Source organism: Cydia fagiglandana, chromosome 8 (assembly GCF_963556715.1).
Source record: "Cydia fagiglandana chromosome 8, ilCydFagi1.1, whole genome shotgun sequence".
In the NCBI taxonomy this organism is placed as follows: domain Eukaryota; kingdom Metazoa; phylum Arthropoda; class Insecta; order Lepidoptera; family Tortricidae; genus Cydia; species Cydia fagiglandana.
The window spans coordinates 14,411,071-14,428,737 of NC_085939.1; the positions used below are offsets into that span (position 1 = coordinate 14,411,071).

Here is a 17,667-nt window from a genome sequence, read left to right on the forward strand (position 1 = left end):
CCTTCTAGGCCATATCGATTAGAAGCCGACTCGACGCCAGGCGCGGTGAAACAGAAATTATCTGAGCGCTCTTGGGGCCCGGCCTTAGTGAGCGCACTGCAGCTCAACGAACACACCCTCATCAGGGAGTGCGTGGAGGCTGTGCCGAGCATAGATAGTAAGTTTATCTTTATACAGTCAGTAGCAAAAGTTGCTAAGCGGGCCAGGTGTTCAAAATGATCCTTCTAGGCCATATCGATTAGAAGCCGACTCGACGCCAGGCGCGGTGAAACAGAAATTATCTGAGCGCTCTTGGGGCCCGGCCTTAGTGAGCGCACTGCAGCTCAACGAACACACCCTCATCAGGGAGTGCGTGGAGGCTGTGCCGAGCATAGATAGTAAGTTTATCTTTATACAGTCAGTAGCAAAAGTTGCTAAGCGGGCCAGGTGTTCAAAATGATCCTTCTAGGCCATATCGATTAGAAGCCGACTCGACGCCAGGCGCGGTGAAACAGAAATTATCTGAGCGCTCTTGGGGCCCGGCCTTAGTGAGCGCACTGCAGCTCAACGAACACACCCTCATCAGGGAGTGCGTGGAGGCTGTGCCGAGCATAGATAGTAAGTTTACCTTTATACAGTCAGCAGCAGAAGTTGCTAAGCGGGCCAGGTGGTCAAAATGATCCTTCTAGGCCGTATCGATTAGAAGCAGGCTCGACGCCAGGCGCGGTAAAACAGAAATTATCTGAGCGCTCGTGAGGCCCGGCCTTAATGAGCGCACTGCAGCTCAACGAACACACCCTCATCAGGGAGTGCGTGGAGGCTGTGCCGAGCATAGATAGTAAGTTTACCTTTATGCAGTCAGCAGCAGAAGTTGCTAAGCGGGCCAGGTGTTCAAAATGATCCGTCTAGGCCACATCGATATTACATCGACATATTTTTGCCAGTTATTGACTATGCGGACGCGTGCATGACTAATATCTCTCAGGAGTACCTCAATAAGCTAGACCGTCTCATTAATAATGGCATACGTTTCATTTTCGGCCTGCGCAAATACGACCATGTTTCTTTTTATCGCCGTCAGCTTAATTGGCTCTCCATCCGTCGTCGTAGGTCCCTTAGAATCCTGTGTATTTTATTCTCCATCTTGTTCGAGCCTGCCTCTCCTGGATATCTTAAATGTAAATTCACTTTCATCACCCCCCGTCCAGGATGTGAACTTCGTTCCTCCCGTTCTCTCAAACTTTCGATTCCTTCTCACCGTACTGGTTTTATGTCCAACTCTTTCGCTGTTGAGGCAATCCGTCTCTGGAACTCCCTCCCTCTCTCTATTCGACAAGCCCCAAGCAAACCTGTCTTTAAACGACTACTCCGCAAGCATCTTCTGTCAGAAGAATTTAAATAATGTTCTCCGTCTTCATATTATACAATATATATATATATATATAATTTATATTTATTAGTTTATCTTTGTACATCATATAAGTATTAGTATTTTATCATAATTTTGTAGGTTTATGTTATTATGTTTATATATAATATTTGACTTCTCGGTTACATTTCTCTTTATAAATTATGTATCTCCTGCACCAACATTTGTCTCTGTTTGACCCAATGGTTGACTGGTAGAGAATGCCTTTAGGCATTAAGTCCGCCATTTGTACATTTTTCCTGTGCTTGTGCAATAAAGTTTAAATAAATAAATAAATAAATAAATAATTGTTTCTATCGTATTTTCTCGGAAACGTTCGTATTTGTCATACTACTTCAGTCAACCTCATTACTTTTTGTACCGAGACTGACTGAAATACCATGACACGTTCGTACGTTTCCGTGAAAATACAGTGGAAAATAATTATTATGCAGTACATAATTATGTTCCTGTAAATGTTGTATTGACTTAAAAGCCCTTGAGGCCTACTTTCAGAATATCTTTTTTAATTTGTGTACATTTTTGGCCACAGTCGAACTGACAGTGACGTCACTGGATGAGGATTACGCTCACCGCCTCACCGCCTCCATCGCCCACCTCATCGAGGAGAGTCCGCACCTCGAACACCTGCTGATATGGACCAAGTGTATTCTCACCCAGAAGAATAAGTTCCCGCAAAGCGCTCTGCTGGCCCTTGAAAAGGCCCTGACGGTCAAGTACTCGCAGCTGAGCAAAATGTAAGTACATAGTGTTTATTTAACCTGTCGTCTACCCAGGCCGGATATCTCCGGCCAGTAGTGTATTATACTGTACTAGCTGTTGCCCGCGACTTCGTCCGCGTGGAATCTTATCTTCAACATTTTACATCTTTAGTAGGTACCTATAATTTTCATATCCAAGCAATGTTGAAATTAAGTATTTTTCTTTTTTAGCAAGTTGTATGAAGTTTTAAGTCAAGTGGATTTTGATGTTGGTTGCTGAAATTACTTTTCTTGTATTCTCATAATAGGTACTTACCTATGCCCTTATACAAAGATTCAAGTTCCGCATTCCGCACTCACAAAATATCTGATCTCCATACAAACTTTCAACCCCTTTCTCACCACCTTGGGGGATGATTTTCAAAAATGCTTGAATTAGTTTTCATGTTTTTTAATTTATTACCTTTTTTTCCAAAAAGTTAAAGTTCCTAGCTTAAAATTAAATTCACACCCCAAGACGAATTTTCATCCCCTAATTAGCCCCCTTAGGGATTGAATTTCCAAAAACGTTGCAATTACTTTTTTTTTGTAATCGGCTATTATGCCTTTCTAAGAATTTTCAAAGCATTTGTAATGGATTTAAACTTTCAACCCCTTTTTAACCCTGTTAGGGGATGAATTTAAAAAAACGCTGAAATTACTTTTCCTGTCTTCTAATAATATCCCTAAATACAAAGATTCAAGTCCCACACTCGAAAAAATGTTTGATATCCATACAAACTTTCAACCCCTTTTTCACCACCTTACGGGTTGAATTTTCAAAAATGCTGAAATTAGTTTTCTTGTATTTTGATAATATATCTTTTAACGAAGTTTCAAATTCGTAGCTGAAAAGAAAACTTTAACCCCATACAAACTTTCATCCCCCTTTTTAACCCTGTTAGGGGATGAATTGTACAAAACGCTGAAATTACTTTTATTGTCTTCTAATAATATACTTAAATACAAAGATTCAAGTCTCGCGCTCGAAAAATTTTTTGATATCCATACAAACTTTCAACCCCTTTTTCACCACCTTGGGGATGAATTTTCTAAAACGCTGAAATTAGTTTTCTTGTAGTTGAATTTGATACTTTTTTACAAAGTTTCAAGTTCCTAACTTAAAATAAAATTTGCACCCGAAGACGAACTTTCATCCCCTTTTTAACCCCCTTAGGGGTTGAATTTCCAAAAACGTTGCAATCACTTTTTTTATAATTGGCTATTATGCCTTTCTACGAAGTTTCAAAGCATTTGTAATGGATTAAAATTTTCAACCCCTTTTTAACCCTGTTAGGGGATGAATTTTACAAAACGCTGAAATTACTTTTCCTTTCTTCTAATAATATCCCTAAATACAAAGATTCAAGTCCACCACTTGAAATTTTTTTTGATATCCATACAAACTTTCAACCCCTTTTTCACCACCTTAGGGGATGAATTTTCAAAAAAGCTGAAATTAGTTTTCTTGTATTTTATTAATATATCTTTTTACGAAGTTTCAAATTCCTAGCTTAAAAGAAAACTTTAACCCCATACAAACTTTCATCCCCTTTTTAACCCCCTTAGGGGATGAATTTTGAAAAATCCTTTCTTAGTGGATCCCTAGACCTTATAAGGAATCTAGTTGCCAAATTTGGACTTTCTAGTCCCAGTGGTTTGGGCTGTGCGTTGATTTAAGTCAGTCAGTCAGTCAGTCAGTCAGGTCTTTCACGTTTATATATATAGATTTAAAATAAATTATTTTACACCAAGCATGAAATAAAGCACCAGATAATTATTAGAAAAACACAGATAGGAGTTATTTTTAAAAACAAGTTCTATTTAATAAATCGGATAGAAGTGTCAAAAGTAGGCGAGTTGACCGTGACGTCACGATGTAATGTTTCATAAAAATTGCATAATTATTAGCAAGTCGTTTTGACAGTTCTAAAAAAGTAACTGATTTGACTAGTAGGAAAATACTCTATTGTTTGTACCCTTGTCTTCCACGGCCCACACGCGCCGGAGACCCTGTATTTGTTACGACCGATTTTTTTTGCACCCGAGATAATACACAGGTGAAAAGCAGCTTTAATTTTATAAAAAAAAACTGCTTTTCGACTGGGGTTAAAATGGCCGGAGATATCCGGCCGTAACAAATATGGTGTATACAAAATAATTGACGGAGATCTGTGATGACCCCCACCCAGACGGCAGACCTAACTCTAAAATCGAAATATCCTCGGCAATCGAAATAAAGATGGTTTGAAGAAGAGCCAAGTTAGATAATAGTTAATACTATTATTTATGCCAGGCAAAACTAAATGAACGATTATGAACCTTAATAAAACGTTATAAAGTCTACTTCATCATTGATGCGTCGCGGAGAGCATCCATCTTTTATGGATTTCGACGGAACAAGGGATGTAATAGATCGTGTTACCGTAACACGATACCGATTATTGTACGAGCCCCGATGCAAATTAGTTCGTCTAGTTCCACACAACAATTTTATTTATTCTAATAAATTTTACACATGAACACAACAATACCCAGTACTGGGAACCATAAATGTTTAATCTAGTTCATTTTGATCGTAATATAATAAAATTACATGATACTTTTATTGCTGAAAAAATGTACTTTTCAAAAACGGTGTCCAAATAATATTATCTTCTCCTACAGCACTGCTGCATACATACTCGAAAAAAAATTGTCAGTACATTGGCAGAGCCGTGTTATTTTCCCTAGTAGGGTAATTCGCCAGTAACTGGCCGCCCTAAACTAAAAATGAATTTTATTCACCTATAAACAGAATTAATTTTAGTATAAGGTCTCAATAACTGGCCAGCTTTCAATAACTCTCTTCTTCTTCTACGTTGCGTTATCCCGGCATTTTGCCAAAGCTCATGGGAGCCTGGGGTCCGCTTGGCAACTAATCCCAAGAATTGGCGCAGCTTTCAATAACTGGTGGTAAGGTGGCCACCTTATACAAAAATGAATTCTATTTGTAGGTATTTGTAGGTAAATAGAATTCATTTTTAGCTTAGGACGGCTAGTTACTGGCGAATTATCCTAATAACTCTTTTCACATCTATTATATTCCTACCCGTCAAATAAAAAAAATATCGTATTTTTTTCTTTTAGTACAAACGGTATTTCTTGTAGATAGATAGATAGATACATAACCATTTATTAGCTTGCCACAATACACACATTGATAGAAAAAACAGAAACAATAACAATATCAAACTAAAACTAAAATCAGGAACAAGATGTATCAATAGGTAAATGTGCTGTGTGCGTTGCAGCAAAATAAACGGGTTCTGGCTCAGCAACACGCTCCACTCTTTCGGGTGAAGCACTGATGATTCTGCCAGCACCCAGATCACGGACAGATTATCGATGTATAAAATAATAATAATAATATAAAAATACAAAAATATTTAAAAATTTGTACCTATTTGGATTTAGTTAAGTATTGTAGAATATTACCATATACAATTATTAAATTAGTATAAGCATTAAATATGAATGATTTTTAAATTAAAACATTATTTACAATACCAATAAAGTGAAATAAAAATAACGCGAGAACCTCAAAAAATGGTCTGACTAGACGAAAACATATGCATCGGGGCTCGTAATGTAATGGGGAATCGATGGAAATGTTGTTTGTAACGTAACCTCTTGCACTTACCCGATAGCGCAGAGCATAGATTTATGACGGTATTCATAAACGCGTTACTGGCCGGAATTAGGTTTGTCTTTATCTATCATTTTGACTTATGTACTTGTAAGAAAGGGTCAAATATAATTTAACTAAATCGGGCCCGTAAAGTTTATATATTATTCTCTGCAGGAGTTTTTTGATGATACATCCCATAAAAAATCTAACAGGCCTATTCGGATTTAGAGATAATCACAAGATCTAGAGACGATTTTGTGATCAACTAGATCTACATTAGATATCGACTAGATGTGACTTGGATATCTAAGTCATAACTTGTCGAAATCGTTCAAGAGGACCTCCAGAATCGCGGAAACGTCAAATTTGACATATCTATCTTACAAATATCTTTAAATTATCCATATCGTAACTTGTTGAAGTCTAGTAGAAATCTAATTCATATTCCGAATCGAGCCGTGAGCTTCATTCAGTTTTACAAGACACGTAGCCTCCAATTTAAAATTGAAACTGTTTTTACAGTACATATGGTCCTATTTTTCCGCACTAGTGCGTAAAATAGCACTTTTCGTGCGATGTCAAAAGTTTAAAGGGCCATATGTACTGTAAAACGTTGTACGATACACGTGCGAATAGGTAATTCGCAACTCGCGTCAATTTAAAACACTCCCTTCGGTCGTGTTTTAATTTATCGCCACTCGTTTCGAATTTCCTCTTTTTCGCACTTGTATCGTAAATAACTATTTGAATCGAAGACGTGAACAAATTAGTGATTAGAGTCCGACCACTCTGAGTTTTCTTGCCAAGTGCTACGTCATAAAAGTTGATACACTAACTTATTGATCAGAACGGAATTTAAGGGCGTGATCATTTGATTTCAAGTAATTCTAACTGATAAATTGATAATGTCTGGACCGTTATAAATATATTATAGATTCTGGAATAAATTAATTTCATTCATTCATTCATAGTATCGCATACCTATCTACCAATGTACAATTTGCGGAAAGTTTTTAATGTTTGATAAGTTTCCGGTCAGAAGAAATAATACAGTAATTTTATACATTTGGCGTTTGCGTTAAATCCGGTAGTTCTGATTTTTTGCAGACGTGTTTATGATGTTGGCCCAATGAATAATACAAGTCGGTGATTTCGAGCGCTGAACGCAACTTTGTCAGATATCGAAATTTCCGCGAAAATTTCGGTTTTCTTTTAGATTTGGGCGATTATAAGATTATAAGTATTATAACCCTAAAGGACTAGTTTTTGATAGTACCTTCCTTAGACGTTTTAAAGAAGACTAAATTTGCTACAATACGAGATTAGAACTGTCTCTGTAGATTGAATAGTTTCCGAGATAAGGCTTTCAAAATTTAGATATTTTTGAAATTGAGCTCGTAAGCTAAGTGAGTGCAGTGAGTATGCACTTTTGACTCAGGCGATGCCGCTTGGCACGATTGTTCCTAAGGTCAAACAAAGCTGATTTGGCCTAGTAGCTACGAGATCGTACCGTGTCTACCCCCCAAAAAGGGAGGGGAAAGGGTCGGATCTCCCGGTCCCGACATTGTCATAGTGACATTAAGTCGAATTTCAATTATCTTGAAAATGTAACATAGAAGGGTCTCTATTGTTTCCCAAATAGTTTTAAGTCATAATATATTGTTTGTCCGAATTTTCGTTAGTCATAATTGATTTTACTCAAAAACGCGAAAATTTTTCAGGATTGCCATAAAACAAACCTAACCTAACCCATCTATACCTTACAAAAATCCTGAAAAATTTACAGTTTTATGACTAACGATAATATGACAAACAATACATTATGACTTAAAACTTTATGGGAAACAAAGGGACCCCAACATAGAACTTTGTGATATTGAGCCAGTGAAGTGTTCGAAACATATTCCATGTAGAAATATCCTTAAACTTACCAACGGCATATTCGGCATATCGGTATCGAAATTGTCACATTACTTCCGAACTATAAGCGAGTCAAGAATTTTGCAGTCCCCGCTCACGCGTGAGATCGTAGGTGTTGAAGTTAATGGCCCGTAAAATATAGGTCGACGCTAGATTTATGTTGCAAACGTGTCGATCCTGGATTACCCCATTACGTGGGTAAAGTGTAGATGACATTGGTTCCTTGAAACACAATAGGATAGATGATACATTTTCATTTATGGTATCAAATGTCTATATGGGACCCAATTGCATTAAAGTAATACAAAAGTCAGTAATGATAGTCAAAGTCCGACAGTCGTGCTTCACTCGCGATACTGTTGGTTATAGACCGGGAGATAGTGACACATTTTACTGGGTCATTTGTACCAGTATGGCGGTTCGTCAGGGGTCTAAGTACGTAATGAACGAAATAAAAATGATGGTCATAGCGCTGGTACTGGCGGCCCAATCGCGTGGTCGTTAGTCGAACGTGTCGGATAAAATACGAGTGTCGAACGATTTGTTCCACAAAAATCCTCGTATTTTTCGATAGTCCATAAAAAAGAAGTAGACGGTAGCGTAATGCCATACTTCTCCGGTGTGACTTACAGCCCGCCATACTGAGGCGAACACATTAATTAAAAATAAACAATTCAATCATTTGTGCCAAGCTAATTTTTGCACAGGTGATCATCGTCGAGCAGCCATTCATGGACATCACCATGCCATACTTTTCGGATGGTTCCAAATGGCCGCCATACCGCCGCAAAGGAGTTAATTTTTTTTTGTTATTGCTAAACGATTTGTACCATCTTGTAATTTTTTTTCAAGACTTTCTGTGTGATCATAAATGGAAATCTCATAATGCCATACCTGTAGGAGGTGGCAAATGTGTACAATTTTTTTTTATTTCAAGTATGGTGCCCCTTTTTCCCCCTATTAGAAGTATGGCAAATATAATAATGGTCACATTGCATCATATAATTTCCAAAAATCCAAATGCCATACTGGTACAAATCATCAAAAAATTGTTTTTTGTTTTAAGTCTTGGCTTAAGTCTCACAGTCGTCCGCCCCGTAGTTATAATCTGAAATAATTTTTTAGTGTTCCGTACAAAACTTTGTTTACGGAACACTTATGGGATCACTTCGGTCTTGCAAATGAGTTAAATACGTTTTTCTCAGAGACCGTTTGACATAGATACCTAAAATTTGGAACAGTTATAGCAATTACCACCACTCATATTGTAAATAAGTCAAAACTGCTTATTTCTTATTAAAGGGGGAAATTTAGGGGGTTGAGAGGGGTAGGCTGAAACTTTTTTCATTTGTAAGAATCGTGTGGGGTACCATTAGAAAGCTTGCAAAAAATTGAGTCGATGGACTGATTTTGACTTCATTTTAGACTGCAATAGTTTCGTCAAAAAATGCATTTAAAGTTGCAAGTTTTCATACAAAAATTTTCACCTCTGTCCTGGCGATTTTCGCGAAAACTATAGCTAACAGGCAGCTGACCAGTCAATACCCAACTTAAAGAAGCATGGAGACGGCGGGAAAATTATCAGCTTAACTTTATCTTTATTAGTTTTTCAACTGCAGCTTGACCTTTGGTTGCTTAGGGCTAGCTAACTGATGCTTACACTGGTCAATTCATATTAGGCGAGAAACATCCTTAGTTAAAACTTTGGCATTGAAATTTATGACTTATGTCTTTGACATAAAGTTTAATTCTGCTTGCTTATTTTTGTGGGATATTTAATTTTATCTTAATAGCCTACTATAAGTATGAGAGAGATCTACAAAATACGACCTTATTATATTGCAAATAAGTTTCAATTTCGAACGGGCTTTCCAAGCAATGGACTAGCATCTCAAAAATCTGAAAAATTCAAATTAAGAATTCCGTTCTTGACTGTCGTTGTGTTTTTTTTTCCACAATAGGACACATAGAGTTAGTAAGGCGTATAGAGATAATAAAGTCATTTAATATTTATGAACAGCTTTGGCCTCATGTATAGATTTTATTGAGAGTATCTGATTCGTCGAAACAATATACACAATATTCCTTTTCATTAAGTACCATTACATTTCTGTATTAATTGTATAATTATAATATCTATTAATTATATTCAGTACTTATGTATATTTTTGAACGGATCGGTGAGCAACAAGATTCAGGGCTATAACCGCGAAAATAGAAGTTCGCAAATTGCGAGCATTTTTCTCTGTCACTCTAATTACGCCTTCATTGGAGTAAAAGAGAAAGATCCCCGCAAATTGCGAATTTCGGTTTACGCGGTAGCCCCTCAGTCCTGTTACGAGAAAATAATTTTGGAAGACATTAATAAATAGTACCTATATGACAGTTAAATATCACAGTTTTTTAGAAACAAAGGTAAAATTGACGAAATATTTAAAGTAAGCCGATCTTGTTTTTTAGCAGTTCTAAATAATATTAAAGTCTATATATATGGCATAGAACTAGAAACAAAATCAAATAAAAAATAATAATGAGTTCTAAATTCAAATTGAAGGAGTTATGTTACATTTTAAGGTATTATAGGCCAAGCGCGCACCACGATATAAATTTTTGCGACACGATTTTAGAATCGCGCTGTAATATATCGCAGAAAATTCACTGCGCGCACTTCGATGAAAATGAAAAAGTCGACCAGTCGCTTGTCATGAAACGTGTCTTTAATATGCGATTGCTGTATGACTGGTGATCCCCGTCTATTTCCATAATTAAATGGTCAACATCTAGCGTCTCATTTTGAGACTCCATTGGAGGTGCAGGTGCCGAGATGTTGGGGTTTGGAGAGCGAAATGCCGACTGAGGTCCGGCCGGGGTGCGATTTTATTATCATAGTGCGCGCGGGGCCATACAACTCCGCATGCTGCAATTCACTTTGCAACAATCGCGTCGCGAACAATTGCGGAAAAATGTGACAAATCACAATTTAAAAATCGCTGCGATTTTTTTGTCGCATATGCGCGCACTAACATATAAACACATACGTTGCATTTCTGCGACAAAATTATCGCAGGACAAAAAATCGTGGTGCGCGCTTGGCCTTACTCTAAATTATTATAATACATCAAGCATTCGCGAGATGCTCGACTTCGGTATTCAAACACAAAGCAATAGTACAAGAATCTAACTAAATGCAAAGGCCGAAGGAGCGATTCGATTCGATCCGAAGCGTCCGACAGACGCGCGCCTCCCGTAACTTTTCCAAGTATTTTTAAGTACAAGTGTCTAAGTCGCAAAATCCAAAGGCTGAAGTCGCATTGGGCCGAAAGTCCGAAGCATCCAGGAGGTCAGTTCTAAACACAGGTAATTAATACAAGTGTCTAAATGCGAAGGCCGGAGGCCGAGCTCCGCGTGTCTAAATGCGAAGGCCGGAGGCCGAGCTCCGCGTAGGGCCGAAGGCCCGACGCCTGCAAGATGTCAGTGGTTAAACACAGAACTGACAGCCTGGACGCTTCGGGCCTTCGGCCCTACGCGGAGCTCGGCCTTCGGCCTTCGCATTTAGATACTTATACTATTGTTCTGTGTTTAACCCAGCAAACATTTTTGGTCGATATTCCGAAAAAGGCACCTATTTTAGGTCGCACAATTTAGGAGACCAAAATGAGGCACGTCGAATCGACGTCGTGGGCACGTGCCGGCGACATAAATGGGGAAAAAACGCACGTGCCGGCGACGTATTTATTGACGGTAAATTAGTGATTACAACCATTAGGTCAACACTAGGTCATGTTTCCGATGTGGATTCGACGTCGCCACGACGTGCCGCGTAGTGAAAATGTACTAATTTGGTATTCTTTACCACCTTTAGACGTGATGGCGACATATTTTTATCCATATAATTACTCTGCGAGGCAATATTTAGATGAGACGCGATGAAGAGAAAAAGAGACACAAACATTTTACGCTTATATATTCTTTTCACTCAGAAACAAAATGTCTAATGTCTAACAAGAAAACAACTTTAAGTTGTGCAATGATAATGGCGGCCACTAAGTCATGTAAAATAATTTAGGCCGATTACGCTGATGAAGAACGATGAAATCTAGTGCACAGAAAATTTTTTCGTGCAGTATGTTAGGTTTACATACAAAACTATCGATGGGCTTTTGAAATATTTAAGTTTTCAACATTTTATAAAATCAAAATGCATATATTTGCTTGTAATTGAGTGTTGTAATTGAATATTTGTGTGTGTGAGTGTATTGACTTGATCAAAAATATTGTTTTATTTTGAATATTAGCACAATGAAGTACCGTGCGATGGCACCATTCAAGATATAACAACTTAAGTTATGCAATTTCATATTTAGCATCTCGTTATAATGAAAGAAAATGGCGGCACAACCTTATGGTATTGATAGTACTTTACAAGTGATTTTAACTATATGGTCGCAATTTGGTATCTATTTTAAGTAACATTTACCTAAAATTAGTAGCTAAATCGACATAAAATCGACGACCTAAAGGTCTCCGTATAAGAAATAATTACGTCGCAAATACACCTAAAATGTCTTATTAGTACATTTGACCTATTGGTCAGACTTTGCAGTTAATTTTACCTAATATTTCGACTTATTTTCAACCATTAAGTCCCTGACTTCATGGTCCCCGTATAAGAAATAATTACGTCGCATATACACCTAAAATGCCTTATTAGTACATTTGACCTATTGGTCAGGGTTCGAAGTTAATATTACCTAATATTTCGACAGATTTTCAACCATAAAGTCCCTGACTTCATGGTCTCCGTATAAGAAATAATTACGTCGCATATACACCTAAAAGGCCTTATTAGTATATTTGACCTATTGGTCAGGGTACAAAGTTAATTTTACCTAGTAATAGGACTTATTTTCAACCATTAAGTCCGTGACTTCATAGTCCCCGTATAAGTAATAATTACGTCGCAAATACACCTAAAATACCTTATTAGTAGATTTGACCTATTGGTCAGGGTTTAAGGTTAATTTTACCTAATATTTTGCCTTATTTTCAACCCCTAAGTCCCTGACTTCATGGTGTATTTATGAAGTGAAATTTACGTTTTATTATCCCTATATTTTGACTTGGAAGTAAAAGTGTACAATACGTAAAATAATTGGTGACTTAGGACGTCATTTTCACTTAAATTGGAAAAATCTTCTTCGAGCCTAGGAAAAAATACTTAAAATGTTTGCTGGGAAGTACTAACATCCTGGACGCTTCGGGCCTTCGGCCCTACGCGGAGCTCGGCCTTCGGCTTTCGCATTTAGACACTTGTACTATTGTTCTGTGTTAAAGCACTGACATCCTGGACGCTTCGGGCCTTCGGGCTACGCGGAGGTCGGCCTTTGGCCTTCACATTTAGACACTTGTACTATTGCTCTGTGCTAAAGCGATGACATTTTGCTAAAGCTCGGCCTTCGGCCTTCGCACTTAGACACTTTGTACTATTGTTCTGTGTGTGTAGTTGAATACGGTACCCTAAAAACAGGCAAACAACCTCTGTAAAATGTAACGATGCGAGCGGTACGGCTACCATCAGTTTGGCATTGACATAAACGCTACCGTGGGCGTGAACGTAATTTACTTTCTATGCATCTCGCTCGTACTGACATATTAGTGCGAAAGAGTGGTTCCTACCTATAGGAAGTAAATTACGTTCACGATATCGTTTATGTCAATGCCAAACTGATGGTAGCCGTACGGAACACTAAATGCCTCGAGCTATCTCGGACTTGGCCAAATTATTTTAGGTATAATTGTATCCAAACAAACAGAATATGATGATGCCATGCTGTAAAATAGTACATTTCGATGCTAGTGCGGAAGGTATGTCATTACTTCACGAGTACCGAGATATCTCGAGTCAAGGCAAGACTCGGGACGAGTGAAGAATGACATTTCCGCACGTGTATCGAACGACGTTGTTTAATACAGTTGCGAAAAAATAAGAAAAACATTGTTAATCGTACACTAAACAAAAGTGGTAACAGTGACAGCTCGGTTAGACGTCGTCTTTAAGTATATTATATCTATGGGCGTTTGGCAGCTATTCCGTTCCATTCAGTCAACTTATTAAGAACGGAATTTTCAATATTGAATATTAAAAAATAAACGTGTTATAATGATGAAGAGGTAAGTAATTAAATATGAAATATGTAATATTTTTCGTATTCTTACATTAACGGTAGGTTTTTATGCTGATTACGACGTTTAAAGGAAACTAATATTAACACTCATCAATAAGTAGTCGTGAATTGGAACAAGTATAAATTTAAAAAAATTGGAAAAGTAAAAAGCACTAGTTCGAGATAACCAACTTTCCGCACGCTAAACAGCTACGTAAAGTAGCACTTTTTGAGCAACTGTATTAAAAAATTATTTTACGTATACATAGTCGTATTTTTGAAACGTGTCGATTAAATAAGTTTTTCAAGTATGGCAGCACTTTTTCCCCCTACTATAAGTATGGCAATTATAATAACGGTCACATTTTATCAAATACTTTCCAAAAATTTAAATGCAATACTGGTACAAATCGTTTAGCAAAAAAAAAAAAATTAACTCCCTTGCGGATTTGGAACCGTCCGAAGAGTATGGCATGGTGATGTCCATGAATGGCTGCTCGACGATGATCACCTGTGCAAAAATTAGCTTGGCACAAATGGTTGAATTGTTTTTTTTTAATTAATGTGTTCGCCTCAGTATGGCGGGCTGTAAGTCACACCGGAGAAGTATGGCATTACGCTACCGCCTACTTCTTTTTTATGGACTATCGGAAAATACGAGGATTTTTGTGGAACAAATCGTTCGATACTCGTATTTTATCCGACACGTTCGACTAACGCCCACGCGATTGGGCCGCCGGTACCAGCGCTATGACCATCATTTTTCTTTCCTTCATTACGTGCTTAGACCCCTGACGAACCGCCATACTGGTACAAATGACCCAGTAAAATGTGTCAGTATCTCCCGGTCTATTACGTCCAATTCAACCGACCTATCAAAAACCGCAATGTAATGAAACTCGCATGCGAGTTCTCGCATCGTCTAAAAATTCCAAAATCAATAAAGTACAAGATTTCCGATGAAAGCGAAATTAATGAAACCAAAAGGGAATTACGATTGGACCTTGCATCTAAATATTATATTACGTACCGTTTCCCTAAGCCCCTACCTATAATCCTAATCGTAAGATTGATATTTATCGAAGTCAGGCGTATCAAGTAATCAAGTTTCTTAAATAACTTAACTTCTATGAATATACAAAATACCCAATGGAAAGAAAATGGTTTGAAATATAAATTTTCTTTGAAGTGAAACAATATTTATTTATTCTCGAATATGATTTTGGCGTATTAAAATTATATCGGAAATTGGTTGTATGAGCTCCCTCGTATTAAAGTAAGTACTTATGTAAAGTGTTCATCCAAATTGGCATGCGATTTATTTTTTTGGTGATATTTTTGAACATTTGCTACAGAAAAAGAAACTTCTATACCTGCGAATCTTCAGAAAACCCGCGTTTGTACGTTTGTACGGGACAACGGTAGACAATTTCATGGAATATTTACTGGGTGTGAATCATAAAATATGTACGAGAAGTGTAGGTACGTTCAGGTAGTAAACGCACTTGGCCGGTTTTTGTACGCATTTATTATTTATAAATTAATCTTGTAAACTCCAAAACCACATTTTTGTATCTCTCATAGTTATGATAATTAATTACAGAGTACCGTTGATTATAATTAGTGGTCGGTAATCTCGTTTAATTTCAGAATTCGTTAAAACCAATTTCAGCTGATATTATCATTGAGATTCGAGTATAACATTTTTAAATTAATTATTTGATATCGACTTTAATTGACAGATTTATAGAAATTGCCTGCTATTTCTATACATCTGTCTTAATTCAATGAAATAATGGAATAGAAAATAAACTGGTATTGACTTTATGTTCATGAATGAGCCGAATAAAGCCAGATTCTCGTCTTATCATAGCGGAAAAGTTATTTCAACCACTATCCCTATGCTATTTGTTTTGTCATTATTTTTTGCTTGCCTTTCGTGTACGTGACTTTTTTGTTGACTTTAACAATGCATCCGATTTATTCAAACAACGATTTGTTCTACAAAACTACTAGCTTCTGTCTGCGACTTCGTCTTTAAGTTATATGATGATTTCCTTGATAAAATTAAAGTCCAGTTTTAAGTAACTGACTTGATTATGATACGTTATGACTAAAGTTCTTTGGTGAACAACATTGTCCGTGACACATGACGTCAGCGTTACGTTACGCGTTACGCTGAATCGAGTTTATCATTTTTTCCCCACCTCAAAAAGTGCTCAGCGCCGCTAAAGAAGTTTTCACTTCAAAACTTACATATGTCCTGTCGCTTACGCTACGACAACGAAACGCTTTGTGTCTTTTTATCACTCTTCCTTATTAGTGCAACAGGGACAGTTACGTTTCGTTCGCTACGGAGCGTATGGATTGACATGTTGGCTACGCGGCCTGAGCGGCTACCGCGAAAACCGAAATTCGCAAATTGCGGGATCTTTCTCTTTTACTCTAATGGACGCCTCCATTAGAGTAAAAGAGAAAAATCCCCGCAATTTGCGAACTTCGATTTTCGCGGTTAGAGCCCTGTAGTTTAAGTGTGACGACGTAACGGACGGATATAGACAGAGTTACATTTGCATTTATAGTACATATTATAAAAAGTAGCAGCTGCTCGCGTTTCATCTAGAATCGAAGAACTAATACTTCCATATCCATAGTAAATTCCACCCCTCTTTTCACAACCTTAAGGACTCCCCCTTTTTCATTTTAGTGATAAGAACTAACTTATGTAATTTCCTAGAATTCAAACTGTCTCCATACCAAATTTCATCTACATAAATACGTTCTGTAGTTTAAGCGTGAAGAAGTGACAGACGGAAAGAGTAACTTTATATTAAAACATTTCGTATATCGTAAAAGTTTTTTTGTTGTTAAACAGAAATTCGTTAAGCTAATTAAGTACCAAAGTTAGGTGCTTAACCTGCCTAAGTTGGGTACTTAAACTTGATTTATTATTCGGAGAAAAGCTTAATACTATAACAATAAGCTGTATTAATATAATTGTATCTGATAACAATAGTAGATTGTTAGCCAAGAAATGAGAAACACATATATATTTCCAACGAAATGATTTTCACTTCGTTCGAGCGCCATCGCCAATAGTTCGATTTAGAATTGAGTGCCTTTCACCCGAAGTAAACCTTTACTTTTTATTTCAAATACGAGGAAAGTAAAATACAAGTGAAGGGTACATGGAAAGAACATCTCTAGTATTGTTTTTAATCGGCCAAGTCGAGTCGAACTCGCGCACGAAGGGTTCCGTACCATTAAATAGGCAAAAAACGGCAAAAATATCACGTTTGTTGTATGGGAGCCCCCACTTAAATATTCGTTTTAATCTGTTAAGTATTTGCTGTTATAGCGGCAACAGAAATACATCATCTCTGAAAATTTCAACTGCCTAGCTATCACGATATTCACGATACATGATATACGGCCTGGTGACAGATAGACCGACATACAGACAGACGCGAGACGGACAGCGGAGTCTTAGTAATAGGGTCCCATTTTTACCCTTTGGGTACGGAACCCTAAAAATGAGATTTTAATTTCAAAATGTAGAGTTCTCAATTTTTTCTGTTACCTCTGTAATCATAAATATAACTTTTTTCTCACTTTAAAAACACCTCTATACGAAAAGATTATGGTTAATTGTATACATCGATTCAAATCGCGATAACTCAAAATGTTGACATGTTCTTTCCGTGTACAGTCAGCAGCAGAAGTTGCTAAACGGGCGAGGTGTTCAAAATTATCTCGACACGCTCT

At 37.3% G+C, this 17,667-nt stretch overlaps 1 protein-coding gene across 1 annotated transcript in view; it reads left to right on the forward strand.

The window, feature by feature from the left end:
• Positions 1–17,667, forward strand: part of LOC134666844 (periodic tryptophan protein 2 homolog) — a 55,796-nt gene that overhangs the window by 29,793 nt on the left and 8,336 nt on the right. The window contains exon 18 of the mRNA XM_063524161.1: positions 1,941–2,145. Within this exon, the coding sequence (XP_063380231.1) occupies positions 1,941–2,145 (205 nt within the window). The remainder of the gene's footprint in view (positions 1–1,940; positions 2,146–17,667) is intronic.